The sequence below is a fragment of the Protopterus annectens genome, chromosome 12.part0 (genome assembly GCF_019279795.1).
Source record: "Protopterus annectens isolate FY-2018-M chromosome 12.part0, PAN1.0, whole genome shotgun sequence".
NCBI lineage: Eukaryota > Metazoa > Chordata > Ceratodontiformes > Protopteridae > Protopterus > Protopterus annectens.
In genome coordinates this window covers 257,177,779-257,193,462 of record NC_056746.1, presented here as the reverse complement: position 1 = coordinate 257,193,462, position 15,684 = coordinate 257,177,779, and the positions used below count along the sequence as shown (strand labels likewise).

General features: G+C 37.8%; 1 protein-coding gene across 1 annotated transcript in view; it reads right to left on the bottom strand.

Annotated features, from left to right (window-relative positions):
• Positions 1–15,684, bottom strand: part of NLRC3 (NLR family CARD domain containing 3) — a 778,434-nt gene that overhangs the window by 243,407 nt on the left and 519,343 nt on the right. Inside the window, exon 10 of the mRNA XM_044089322.1 lies at positions 7,895–7,978. Within this exon, the coding sequence (XP_043945257.1) occupies positions 7,895–7,978 (84 nt within the window). The remainder of the gene's footprint in view (positions 1–7,894; positions 7,979–15,684) is intronic.

Sequence of the window (15,684 nt, the reverse complement as noted above, 5' to 3'; positions counted from 1 at the left end):
TCCATCACACCTCCAACATTTGCTACCTACCTTAGGAAAAATTCTTTGAAGTCTGCTTGGGGTATAAAAATACCTATGCAAACACTCCCAAGCAAAGATCCTAAAACTTGGTTGCATGCTTGGGAGCCATACCATTGTTTTATTGTAAAATGCACTTCCAGTCTCTCTTTTCTGCTTTTTCTAACCTCCTATAATTTTATATGCCTACTAATTAGCTTCTTTTTAACAACTGCTTCATTTCTAGATTCAATTAAAAACACTACAAGAACAGGTCCTTCACTTAAAATCCCCCTATCCCTTTCTCTTTGCTTGTACACTTATATTAAACCCTGGCAGGGAAGGCAGTCTCTAGCCTGTAATTCAAATGTCTTTGTGGCTTCATCCCACTGTATTACCTTTCCTGCTTGAATTATTTGCTCCCAGTGTCTTGGTTCCTTTGCCAGGTTTCTCCAATAAATTCCAGCCCTCTCTTGCCTATTTTCTGTACTCTTACTTGCAGTCATCCCTATTGGCAAAATCTTTTTCCATTCTTGTATTGGCTTAGTTCTTGGGAATACTTTCTGCTACTTTATGAATATAATCTGTATGGCTGCTGTTATTCTCCTTAAGGATCTGCATCTAAAATCCCACTCTCTCTGTTTCTTGAACTTCCCCCTTACTTCATCATCATCCCTTCCCACTTTGAATGATAACCTTCTGCTTGTGTTATGTATATGAGCCTTAACTGCTTGCCTTTAAAATAACACTTCAAATCAGGTAAACCTAAACCACCTTGTTCTATTAGAAAGATCAGCTTATCCCACTTAACCTTTGCCCTCTTTCCCTCCCAGATACATTCCTTGAATTCTTTTTTCATTATTGTGCACAGCTTGTCCTTGGGGTAATAAAAGTATGCCTGATCTGTATACAGGACTAAAAGGCCAAAAACTTTTTACTGCTTGTATCTTGCTATCCATATCCATAAATAAAAGTTTTTAGTTTCTCAATTTTTTAATTGTTTTTTTGTATTATCTTTTGTTTAGTCTCTTCCCACATATCCTTAAATGCCATAACCATATTTTCTCTTTTTTTGGTGGTTGTGGTGGTGGTGGGGGTTATTTGGCGATATACCAGTGTACTGCCTCGCGGGCGGTACTGCGCAGCTTGGGGCGTGGCTAACCTTGATTGACAGGTAACCTGTCACAGCGCCGCCACTCGCTCGCGCTTCTACCACAAAATAAGTTGCTTATATGAATGTCATTATTTCGCTGGCATTTCTCTTATGTTGCATTCAGTACTTAAATAGAGGAAAGACGTTTGTTTTTTTGGATACTTAGCGACTTTATTAGTAAGGGAATACAGTTTAATACATTCTCGCATGCATTCAGTACTTAAATAGAGGAAAGACGTTTGTTTTTTTGGATACTTAGCGACTTTATTAGTAAGGGAATTCAGTTTAATACATTCTCGTTGTAGTTAGCGACTTTAGTAGTAAGTGAATACAGTGTCAATACATGATATTACTGTCATAATTATGCCTTTTATTTTATTGCCATTTACATTCTCAGTGTTGTAGTTAGCGACTTTAGTAGTAAGTGAATACAGTGTCAATACATGATATTACTGTCATAATTATGCCTTTTATTTTATTGCCATTTACATTCTCAGTGTTGTAGTTAGCGACTTTAGTAATAAGTGAATTTAATACATTTAATACATTGTCAGTGTTGTAGTTAGCGACTTTAGTAATAAGTGAATTTAATACATTGTCAGTGTTGTAGTTAGCGACTTTAGTAATAAGTGAATTATTACTGTTACTTTGCCATTACTTTGCATTAAAGCATTACAGGAACAGGCAGTCGATTATCAGAATTTGCGGCGATATTCTCAGTGTTGTAGTTAGCGACTTTAGTAATAAGTGAATGCAGTGCCAATACATGCGTTTTATTTTATTGCCATTTATCTTATTACGTAGTTATGTTGCATTATGCGTAATTATGCGTTTTATTTTATTGCCATGGAATTTGATGGATAGATACATCGCTGTGAATGACAGACAACACATTTACTGGCCATTTCTGTTATTTGACCACAACTCATGCATATGTTGCATTCCGTACTTATGTTGCATTAGGCAGTATGCGTAACCGTGGAATTTGATGCATAGATACATCGCTGTCAATGATAGAGAACACATTTACTGTAGGGTAAATTTAGACTTTAAACACATTTCACACTCATTTCACACTATAGCTAATACACTTAAAGCACATTTCACATTATAGCTACTGTGCATACGCACGAAAACCCAGCTCTTCCTTGTGATCCTCCTGGTACTCTCTTATGTGTTCCAGAAGGCAAGTAAACAAGTCCTCACTGTTCCTCCCGTACTTCTCCCGCCAAACAAACTCATCAAGGTGGCTAGCCACCATATGTTTCTGTGTTCCGTTCATTTGTTTAAACTGCTTTTTGCAATGGGACCACATCGCCTCCACAGCGTTGGTGTGTGCACCAGTTGCAGGGTTTGCAAAATTCCGACTGTGATTCACAGTCAGGTGCGTATAACCCATCGCCTGCAGCTCCGAAATTCCTCTATAAGCTGCCCATTCGTCCAACACGATGACCGACCCTGGTAAGACATGCTTGCAAATTATGGGAAGTAAGGTGCCTGCATCCCTTCTGTCAACGAAGGAGAGGTATCCGCTCTTGGTACTGCAGTCGTAGATGCCAAAAATCCAGCGGTCCATCTGTCCTAGCACCCGACCACGATTATATTTCGCCTTCACTAACAGACATTCATCTATTTGAACTTCACGCCCTGGGCCACCCAGCATCATTGGATCCTGCAAGAGTCTCCAGCTGCACACATCGCGGAGAAATTGATACCAGTCTACCAAGGTGGTTTTGGAGACTGAAAGGTGGTCTGCAAGCCTGCAGATTGGCAGTCTCCTTGACCACCAGTACATCAGTTTAATTAGCGTATCCAGCGGCAGTCTGCTCTTGTGGAAAAAAGTGCCACAGAGCATTCCTGATCTGCTTCTGCAGTTCCTGGCTGTGCATCTCCAGGAGAACGTGGCGCCCTGTCGAACCAGAGAGGACCGAGACCCACAGAGATGGCACCGTTTCTCACTCCGTAGTATTCCAACCGACTGCAGGAATGTAACCCCGGCTGAGGGCGATGAGGTGATGGAGGTAAGGTACTTGTCGTCCATCCTGTGCATTTCTGAGGTGTAACAGGTACAAAGTAGATGCAAACCATGTGATAGAAAGGGATTTTATAGCTGCAGGTGGACAAAACAGCCGATTAATGCCCATTGTGCGTGTATAGGAACGGGTGAAATGTGTGAAAATGTATGAATGACAGGTAGATGTGTTAAATTATCAAGTTTTTAAAGAGATTTGCAGTTTGTTACAGCGATATGTGTTAAATTAGCATTTTTATACAGAGATTTACACTTTGTTCTAGGTGTTAAATCACACTGATTTTGCTCGTTAGTGGGGGGGAAGCTGTCATTATTACTGTTATTCTAACAACTTGCATATTATTAGCAACTTGCATATTAGATATGGTATCTTGTAAAACTCAGTTGAGTGTATGGATCCGGGACACCTTTACTTTCCTGCTGCCATTACTTTGCATTAAAGCATTACAGGAGCAGGCAGTCGGTTATCAGAATTTGCGGCGATCTGTACCTCCTTTAAATGTAACTACTAGTAACCAGTAATCACCACTGTATTTATGGGTGGTTTTTTTTAAATATGTGAATAATCTATCTAACTCCATTAAATGTAGTCGCCACTGTATTTATGGGTGGTAACGGGCGGTCTTAGAGAGATGCAAGAATCATTACAAAGCCATCTAAACCAACCGGCAACACCACTTATCTGCGTGATAACAGTTTTATAACATTTTATACAAGACCAAGCAACATTTTAAGCAGACATAGATGCACTTTAAAAACTATATGCCATTTATTTTAGTCTCTCCCAAGACATACATTTTTTTAAATATGTGAATAATCTATCTAACTCCATTAAATGTAATCGCCACTGTATTTATGGGTGGTAACGGGCGGTCTTAGAGAGATGCAAGAATCATTACAAAGCCATCTAAACCAACCGGCAACACCACTTATCTGCGTGATAACAGTTTTATAACATTTTATACAAGACCAAGCAACATTTTAAGCAGACATAGATGCACTTTAAAAACTATATGCCATTTATTTTAGTCTCTCTTCAAGACATACATTTTTTTAAATATGTGAATAATCTATCTAACTCCATTAAATGTAATCGCCACTGTATTTATGGGTGGTAACGGGCGGTCGGGGGCGGGGTTTGCTACTGCGCATCCTGCGAGGCAGTACACTGGTATATCGCCGGTTATTTGCCTAATAAAGCAAGCTTGGGGATATTAATTAGAAAAAGCATGTCATGTATACCCATGCATTCAGAAAGAACTCCATCGCTGGCAGTAAGAGCTCTGGCCATACAGGCTATTTCCAAGATACCAAAAATTGTGATTCAGAGACATGTCAGATGCAGTGAAGAATGATCTAATTACTGCCTAATTCTCATGTCTGTGAATCACCCTTTACTATTGTGAGTGCAAATCAACACTTTCCTGCAGTAGTCAACACTGGCGGCTCATGCATCGGGTTGGCACAGGCACCACACCTCATTCCCTTTCCCACACACATGCTCACATTCACACACACACACACACACACACACACACACACACACACACACACAAATACCAACATACCTCCTACTTGTCCCATAGTGTACTGAATGTCCATGATGTATCTTCTTAGTTTTGTTCCTGTCATCATAAATCATGGATTTTTATAGTCAAATTAATAATGCCAGACATTTAGAGTTTAATTCTTCTTACTGTTCATGCAATGCACTGTAATGCTAAACCCATTTCTCTATTAACTTTTTAAATGAGTTCATGTAAAAATTTACAAATTCTCCCTGATGTTGCTAGTGTTCCTCCCCAAAGTCTCTGCACCCCACACAGACACAACCTCATCCCTCCTCATTGTCCCTAATTTCACAGAACATTCCTGCTGTTGCCTCATATACTTGCCCTGTCCCTTGTAACTCATGGACTGTTGCAATCATTGAGTAGCACCAGACATTGCAGTTTCTTACTTGTTAATATATAAAAAAATACCTTGCTACACAAACTTATCAGTTATTGTAGAGGGTTCAGGCTCCTGCTTGATGCATTGTTCCATGTGTCAAGGAAGCAGGCTTTAAAGTTTATGCCCACACTTCATTTATTCATTTTTTTAAATTATTTTTAAAGACTTTACTGTAATATGTAGAAGTGTCACTAGAGCTAGTGGTAGTGTAGACTAGAAGACTAGTAGTAATGTGGTGCTGAATGCCAATGGTAGAGGGTTTGAATCTTTTTAAGTGCCTTTAGGACATGACATAAAGAATATCCTTAGTGTCTGCTTTTCCCCCAAACTACATCTTTCATTCTGCAAAATGTTTCTCTGTTATTTTTAAGTGCTTTTAAGGCACACTGTAGAATTATCCTAGTGTCTGCTGTTCCTCTCTTTTGTACTGCAAAATGTTTTTATATTATTTTTAAGTGCCTTTTAAGGACAATATGATGAGTGTCCTTATTGTCCAGTGACCCTCTTGTCCAGTATTGCAGAATTTTCTAGTTAATATAAGGGAGTGTAAAAGTGCAACAGTCCTCCCATACACATTCACGGACTCATGGACACACACACACACTCTCACCTTATGCCTGTCATACCTCTACATACACTTGCATATGTAGCCACACACATACACTCATATGCACTGCCCCCAGGACTGCCTATCCACTAAACTACCTAACACTTGCCTCTAACACAACTGGGTGAACACAAGCATTTGGCTATATTAACTAACACAGGCGGAAGATGTAACTTAGGCAGCCGAACAATTCAATGAAGAGAAATGGGCATGAGACATAGCTGAGGGTCATAAGAGAAGGACAAAGAAAACAAAATAAAATAACGTTTAAAACAAAATGTATTGTGATGTTACCTGAATGTATTATTGAATGTCACTGTATCAGTCATTCTCTAGACAGTGCAGATGCAGGGTAATAGACTGTAGTGTAAGGTACTGAGGAGGTCATCTGGTTGTGTCCTTTGTGCATATCAGCTTGCAGAAAATCCTTTTATTCATTATATGCAAACTTTCATGTTGGATGTTTGCATTATACTGCACTGTCACACGTATGGGAATGGCACCAACAAGCCTCTTAGACGTAATGTGTGACAGCTGCCAAGTCTGCATAGCTGGAGATGAAGAAACAGGCATCAAACTCCCACAAGAAAAGAATGTTTAACTTGTAGAAAGCAAAGTAAGAGCCCATCCTCCACAAAATAAAAGAACATAATCACCTGCTAAATTAGTAATCAGCTTCTTTAGACAGCTAATTCAAGTCATATTTCAAAAGATAGCGTCTTCTCACTATGCTGATAGCAGTGTAGATATACTTTCAGCAAGAAACTCAATAAATCTCATGAAACAAAATATTACACAGACCTCCCTCCAGGGCCGGCCTTTGGTGAACTGGTGCCCTAGGCAAAAGGGCTCCACAGCGGCCCCCCCAACACCACTCAATGCTCTCATCCTGGTCTATCTACACCATCCAGATTACTTTTTTCCTTGGGTTTTCTCACAGTTTGTCTTACTCTTTGGTTTTTCCTACATTCATTCAACACATTTAAATAAAACATTCCTTTACTACAAAAAATAAACAAATAAATAGTGGAAAAGCTCCCCTGCTAGAGTGGTGCCCTAGTCAACTGCCTAGTTGGCTTGTGCCTAAGGCCGGCTATGCCTCCCTCATTACTTCCTCACTTACACACTGCCCATATGCACAGAAACTCCCACACCAGCAGAATACACATAAAATGGAGGCCTCTGTCATCAGAAACTAAATTAAATAAGAAATAATGAAGAATTTCATCAACAGACAGACAAACTGAAAGTAAAGAAACGTTAGTGGCGGACTTGTTGAGATATTTTGCATACACCACTGATCATTCTAATTGAACTATATTCTGATTGTCTGCATATAGTTATATAGGTTGTGTTGTAAGCTGAGCAGTATAACACATTGAGCTTCATTGTTCCTACCAGTTTTGTAAACTTTCAAGGAGCTGTATTTTTATGCATAGACAGTACACAGGTGAACCATGTGAAAAGAAACACAGTATGAAGTAATAGTGCATATTGAGGGACTCACATCTGTAGCAATATTTGGCTTGGATTAAAAAGAAATTCATAGGCTGTTTCTAGAGGAAGTTAGTGAATGGTTGCAACAAGTTTTGCAACAAGCCTTAGAAATTGTTTGCATGCAGGTTTAGCAATCACTTGGGAAATATGTTGCTCATTAGCAGTATACATAATGGAGTTTTGTGTACCATATCATACACAAACATATGACTGCATGAATTAGCATAACTTGTATTTATGATTTATTTATATTAAAAAGTTACACCGGTATGGTATATCACACAATCATGTAGTCATACAGGTAATTTATTAGCAACTTAGTGAATCCCTTTTCATTTACACAATTCTGTGTGCTGTTGACACTCCAAAGTTACTGCATCTCTTTTGCTAAGATGCAGAAACAAGTTGATTGTATTTAAGAGGGCATAAGGGTTTACCCTGCATGGGAATGCAAAGTCCCCTCAAGAAAAAAAAATGTAGATTTAGTTCCGTTGTTCACAGGAATGCTCTCAGAGAATCCACCTCACACTACTAGGATTGGTAGGGCTGATCTTCATGAAACCAGCTATGGCCATATCAATGATAAAAGGTTTATAAATAAAAGAGTATACATTTGTCAGTAAAGGATGCTATGAAGTTGTAACTGTGTACTTACTCAAGTGTTATAAGGGTTCTGTTCACTTTCAGAGCTTCTGCCAAAGCTGTAACTCCAACATCTCCCACACAGTTACTAGCAAGACTAAAAAAACAATACAAAAAGAAAGTCAATAAGCAAAACAAGTGTATCTCATGTGAATGTTTCAATACACACTTATCAGCGGGCAGTAGAAATTGTCCTGCTTGGATAACAAAATAATGTTCTAGAGTTGAAAAAATTAAAGCATTAGATTCATTAAGTGGCATAAAGGAATGTGTTTATGGAAATGTTTCAGTAAAAATTGAAAAATGCCACTCGTGAGGGCATATTCACCAAGTTAAATGTATAATCCCTATTTTCAGTTGTTGCCTCTAGTTATCATTCCTCTGATTTCCTTTGTACTCAAACAGCTTTGAAGTTGTCCATTATGTTGAAAGGTAAGGATGCATTCTGAAGGGAAGTCATTTATACTAAAAGAAGAGTTAGAAACAAACAATGCATTGATGGTGGTAATGACTTAGTATATGGCAAAAAGTAAACAAGCAAAACATAGACATATCTGACAATAAACAATACTGGTAAACGAAAAGCATTCACTAAAGTATGTACACTAGTGCTGGTTATTTTATTAAAACCCACCAATCAGAAAACTTAAAAATTGGTTAGTTGTGGGAATAGTTTTCTTACTCAGCTGAACTGAGGTGAGCTACCAGACACAACTCTGAGCTGAGATAACAGATGACTAGAAGCTTCTGAGGTTCCAAAAAAAAAAAAAAAAAAACATACGTTTCCTGTTTTTTGCTTATTTATAGTATTTACTGCACTTTTTTATTGCCTGCCACCTACCTTTATACTGTATTTATTTACTGTGTACTAAACTACACAGTCATACTACAATTGCCTGCTACACTGTGCTTGTAAATTCTAATTTTATTGTTGTTTTCACTGTTTAGCAAGTTTTTTGTTTAAGTAGTTACTGGTATTTTTTTTCATTATTTTAAAGCTATCTGTTTTGCATGCTCTGGTTTTCCTGCCAAGTAGTACTTAATTAACTGATCTATTAACAGTTTAAATCATTCTTCAGAGTCACTTGGCTGATTTTCTGCTATTTCAAACATTTTTTGTGTCTCACTTTTATTTTTCTGCTGTGTTAAACATTCTCTAGTGTTTCCCACTGAAACTAGCACTTTTTTAATTGCCTGCCGCCAACTTTTGCACTGTATTCATTTACTGTGTACTAAACTACACTGTTGTACTGCAATTGCCTGCTTCACTGTGCCTGTAAAGTCAAATTTTATTGCTGTTTTCACTGTTTAGCAAGTTTTTTTGTTGTTTCCACTGTTTGTTAAGTATTTACTGGTATTTTTCACTATTTTAAAGCTATCTGTTTTGCCTGCTCTGGTTTTCCTGCCAAGCAGTACTTTAACTGACCTGTTAACTGTTTAAATCATTCTATAGAGCATCCTGGCTGATTTTCTGCTGTTTCAAAAATTTTTTTAGTGTTTCACTACTATAAACATTCTCTAGTGTTTCCCACTGAAACTAGCGTAGCTAGCAGCTGTAGCATAGTCCAGATCCAAGCCTGCTGCGTCTGGAATTGTTTGTAATGGTTTGTTTATTCTGAGTATATTTTCCAGGCCATCTTGAATTGGAAGGGGCCTATCTGCACTTTTGTGAGAGAATTGTGTTGACTGGGACAGACTAGTAAAGGGATGCTGGTCTAGGGCTTGGAATAAGCATCCTAACTGGTCCTTTTGAATTTTGTTGAATTTTTTTTCCAAGTTTTAGCTTCTGGCATTTAGGCCCTGCATATGAGCAGGTTTCTGCTTGTTTGTACAGAGCTGAACTGAGGTGGGCTACCAGACACAACTCTGAGCTGAGATACCAGACAACTAAAGGCTTCTGAGGTTCCAAAAAACATAACTTATCTTTTTTTTTCTTATTTATACTATTTACTGCACTTTTTTATTGCATGCCACCAACTTTTGCACTGTATTCATTTGCTGTGTACTAGGGCGGCTGAGGAGGTGCAGCGGTTAGCATTGCCACCTCACAGCAAGAGGTTTTCTGATTTGATCCTCAGCTGGGTTGCCTTCTGTGCGGAGTTTGCATGTCCTCCCTGTGGTTGCGTGAGTTTCCTCCGGGTGCTCCGGTTTCCTCCCACATCCCAAAGACATGCTGTAGGTTAATTGGATACTCTAAATTGGCCCTAGGTGTGAGTGCGTGCATGTGTGCACCTTCCATGGAAGGTTAGGCGCTGAACTGGCAACTTGACACTGTAAAACTCCACTGCCAATCATGAGCGGACAGGTGATCCGCTGTGGTGACCCCTAACAGGGAAAAGCTGAAAGAAGAAGAAGAATTCATTTACTGTGTACTAAACTACACTGTTATACAACAATTGCCTGCTACGCTGTGCCTGTAAAATCGAATTCTCTTGCTGTTTTCACTATTCAGCAAGGTTTTTTTTTGTTGTTGTTTCGATTGTTTGTTAACTATTTACTGGTATTTTTCACTGTTTTAAAGCTATCTGTTTTGCCTGCTCTGGTTTTCTTGCCAAGCAGTACTTAATTAACTGACCTGTTAACTGTTTAAATCATTCTTGAGAGCCTCCTGGCTGATTTTCTGCTGTTTCAAACATTTTTTCAGTGTCTCGCTGCTATTTTTCTGCTGTGTTAAACATTCTCTAGTGTTTTCTGCTGAAACTAGTGTAGCTAATAGCTGTAGCATAGTTCAGATACAGGCCTACTGCATCTGGAACTGTTTGTAATGATTTGTTTATTTTGAGTACATTTTCCAGACCATCTTGGATTGGAATGGGACTATCTGCACTTTTCTGAGAGAATTGTGTTGGTTGGGACCTGACTAGTAAAGGAAGGCCAGTCTGGGGCTTGGAATAAGCATCCTCATTGGTCCTTTTGAATTTCCGTAGAGTTTTATTTCAAGTTTTAGCTTCTGGTATTTAGGTCCTGCATCTGAGCAGATTTCTGCTTGTTTGCACGTTGAGCAGCACCACGCACTGCCATGCAATTGTGTACCAAAGCTGGACAGTTAAATTCAACAAATTCTCTCTTAAAACCCAGGTAGAAATATCCATTCACCGAGCTGCTCCGTAATCATGCATGAAAAAGCCACCCCTAGTGACAACAGTCTTCAACCTAGCATTATGGACAGTTGGACTGCCCTTGTTTCTCCTGTCAACCTTGTTGACTTGGGTCTCTTGAGGCAGTGTAGCAATTGCCTCATTTACATAGACAACCATCTAATAATAACACAATCTAGTACAGAGTAGGAGAAATGTATTTACACCAATAATCTAGAATCTGTGCTCTCTCTCTCTCTCTCACTCAAAACAGTAACAAGGAGTAGGTTGTCAACTCACTCACCACTACATATTCACATAGTACCGCTACTCATGCACATACCACTACTCAAACACACAGTTTGCATCAAACACATAAGTCCACATATGTGGAGGTTCTCAAAGTACCAGAGACCTCCAAAACACAAGTCTGCTATAACTAACACAGTCTCCACAGCAACCATAATTTTTGGTCATTCCGAGTTGAGCTTCGCTATTTTCGTGGATGTACTACATGATTGGCAGTCTAAACATTAACTTTAAGCACTTTTATCAGGATTAATCACTACTTGGAGATACAGTTTGGTTTTGCCTACACCTCTTGTTTTTTTGTGAGTGGTACATTCTGCTGAATCAGAAAACACTGAGAGAAGACTGTGCTGACTTTTACAAGCAAGGGGATTTATTTTTTAAGACGTTTTGTTGTCTGCAGTTGATCAAAATGACCAAAATGGATTTATTTCAACTACTGGATGGTTTGACATTGGATAAAGAAGACATGGGTGTCTTTTTGAGCCCAGGTTCTAAGCCTGAAGAAACAAGTACTGTTAACCATTTAGCTTCTTGCAGTGAGTTCCTCAGCTAATGATACTGATGGTGAAGTATCTGTGTCTTCTATAGCTAAAAGGAAGTCTGGAATTACCCCTTTAGGAGGGTTAGAAGGGGAGGTAGGAAACACAGACACAGGCACAGTCAATTTAGAGACAATCTTACAGCTGATGCTGACCAAATAAACAAGAGCAGTAATGTATGTAATATTTCTTCTGCTGTATTGTCACCTTCTGAAACAGAGTTGCTTAATAAAGGTTTGGGTTTTATTCCTGCTTACTCTGTATCAGAAGATGTTTTTGCTAAAGATGTGGTTGATTTTTGCCGGTTATTAAACCTTAGGTTGTTCTTTGATAAACAGGAAAGAAGTGGTCAGGATACGCAGAAATTTAGATTGAGGCCATCTAAATTTACATCACCTATGAATAAATATGTGGCCGGTTTTCAACAGAAGATTTTAAAAGATTTGCATTTTTAGTATAGGGAATTTAAGAAAACCCCTAGTTCAAATTTGAATACAATGGAGTGGTTAGCACTCAAAACATTAGCTGAAAATAAGCAAATTGTGATATATAAGGCTGACAAGGGTGGCCAGGTGGTTGTTTAGGATTGGGCTATATATTTTGCTGAAGCTAATGCCCAATTATCTGACCAATGATTTTATCAAAAGATGTATTTATACCCCACCCCTAAGTTTAAGGTTGAGACTGATAATTTTTTGAGAGACGCATATGAGGCAGGGATTATTACAAAAGATGTCTTGTATCAACTGACAGTGCCGTATCCTATCAGGCAGTATTTTTATATGCTGCCCAAGATCCATAAAAATGCTAGGAGGCCACCAGGTAGACCAATTGTAGTGGAGAATGGTTCTCTGACAGAGCCATTATCAGATTTTTTGTTATATTACTTAAAACCATTATTGGAAAATCAGATAGAAGTTAGTAATCCACACACGATTTATTGATTGAGCACTTTCGTCTCAAATTAGAAACTTCATCAGAATACCATTTATACAAGCAACCCCACCTTTTATACATTCCCTTAATAACATTAAATTACATCACTTCCTCTTTATACAATTATGAAAAGATGAAAGCAATAAATAAATGCATATAACATCCTATAAAATTATTACATTACATAACATCATGAACCCCAACAACATAAAATCAACAACTGTATATCAAAACGTATAAAAATCCTACATATAAAAATCTGCCTTTAATATTAAAATAGAGCTAATAGAAATTTGACTATTAAGACCTGGGGCCTCAGAAGCATTAGTTTGCATTTGCCATCTGAGTTCCTTCAATTCTAAATATTCATTCAAGGGTCTCCCCTTCTCCCCTAAGGTAACTTGTTCTATAATGGTAAACCTAAAGCTATGTCCTGGATACATAACAATATGGACAGCTAAGGCATTTTTTAAATCATTCCTACTGATATCGTAATTGTGTTGGTAAATTCTAGTTCTTAGTGCATTAATAGTTTTCCCTATATAGAAACATGAACACATGGAACACTTTGCTAGATATATGACTCCCTTACTACTAAAAGTAAACTTGTTCCGTATTACATATCTTCCGTAGTTGGGTATACATATCTCCTTGCCCTCCAAGATATGTTTACATTGCATACAGAATCCACATTTTACCATACCCCCCCCCACATTTTTGTGTTCATCTTCTTATGAGTTTCGATCATATTTTTTATGCTGGTATCCTTCTTGTAAACTATTTTAGGATGTACGCACCAAATCTAAATATTCTTGATTCACGCTAAAAATGTTCCAATTGTGTGTTAAAATACCTCTAATATTGTAGAACTAATTATTAAATCTAAATATACCTGACTTATTATAGCAGTTCCCTTCTTTTTGAATACCTACTACATTACTGCCATGACCTTTTCCTAACAAAGGAATAAAGTGTCCATTCTTTCTTTTCATCACTACTTTCTCAAATATTCTATTCACAAATATTCCAGGGTATCCTCTTTTTATCATGTTTTTTAACATTTTCAACTGATGCAAAAATTCCTGGTATTCTGATACTATTCTGGCTATCTTTACCCCTGCCGTTTTACTACAGATTTCTTTTGGGACAATGGGTGGCAGCTATCAAAGTGCAGGATGGTATTGGAATACGTAGTTTTTCTGAAAATATTGGACATAAATTGTTTAGTATTCATATTTTTTGTATAGTAATATCCAAATAGTGAGTGGTATCCCATGTTATAGTACTTGTAAATTCTAAAAAGTCAGTACTCTTGCCTATGAATTCCGGAAAATCATTCAATTCCCCCTCACTTCCTTTTCATAAAAAATTATGTCGTCCAAGAAATGACCATAAAATGTCCAATATTCAGTGAATGCACTTTTGAACACAATCTCTTTCTACCAAAATGCCAATACAATATTGGCAAAGATGGGGGCACATGCTGCCCCCATAGCTACCCCCCCTACACTGTCTGAATAATTGTCCTTCAAAAATAATAATATTGGTATCTAAGACCAACTCCATCAGCGTCCTAACGGTAAGGATGTGTTCATGCCTTATATTAGTGTATTGACAAAGAAAACTATAAAACCACTCAGTCCCAGTGTCATGTGGAATTGTAGAGAATAAATCTCTTATATCAATTGTACCAAAAATTAAATCATCACAGGAATTGTCATTACTAATTTTACTTAGACAATCCCATGAATCCTTTAAAATCCATGAACATACTTTAAGTACATTTTTTAATTGACTGTCCACAAATCTAGCAATAGGGTAAGTTTTGGAGGCTATTGCATCCACTATAGGTCTAAGAGGGGGGGTCCCAAAAGATCTTTATGTATTTTCTGGACTCCAAAAATTGTAGGTATTTTTGGATGCTTTACTACCATAAATAAATGTTCCTCTTCTGTAATATCATGATTCAACACTAATTCTTCCAAAGTAAGGTCATCTTTCCTATAAGCAATGTTTTTTTCATTGACACTTATTTCACCATAGGCATCTGTATATAATATAGTTAACATCTTATTTACATAGATGTTTTGATTCATGATAACTAAGCCCCCTCCATTATCGGGTTTCATTACCCTGTTGTCAGCGTTACCACAAATGTCTTTTAATACATTCATTTCTTCCTTTGTGATTTATATATTTCCCCTCTAACATTTCTCTTGACATTCACCATGTTCTTGATATCGTTCTCACACATTTTTTTCAAAAATGTGGACAGTGGCATGTAGTGGAGGATTAAATACACTTGTTTTTTTACACATATTTCCTGGTTCTGATATCATTTTAGTTCCCTTAAAATAAAAATCCAAGTTAAGCTTCTTAGTGTATAATTTTAAGTCATTGAGTGCTTCATCTATTGTAGTATTTGTACTAGGGACAAAGGACAGGCCTCTCTCAAATACATCTGCCACTGATTCACATATGCCTATACTACTATAATTGTATATTTTAAAATCACAATTTCTGTTGCAAATGTTCTTGTAAGGTGCCACATCATCTGTCAATTCCTGTTGCAAATATAATTCACTCTCGTTCTCCCCCATGCCCTCTTGTTATTGTTGTACTGATTTTAATTGTACTGGTAATACCCTTCTCCCCCCCTCTGGTTCCTTAGTGTCTCGGACCACCTCAGAGGAGGGTACTCTAAAGGGTCTGGTGTATAGTCACCTTCATCCAGTTCATCTTGCTGGGGGCTAAATGTCTCCTGACTAGCACCTATTACATCTCACACAGTTCTTGCCTGTCCTAGAAGGGGTAAAGGATTGGCTTTCCCCTGCTTATAATCCCTTTCATCTCTTGCCAATTTCTATCTGATTTTTTTATAGTCTTCGTGGTTGGTGTGTGTTATAGTAACAGTTTAAAACCATTATCGGGATATATCA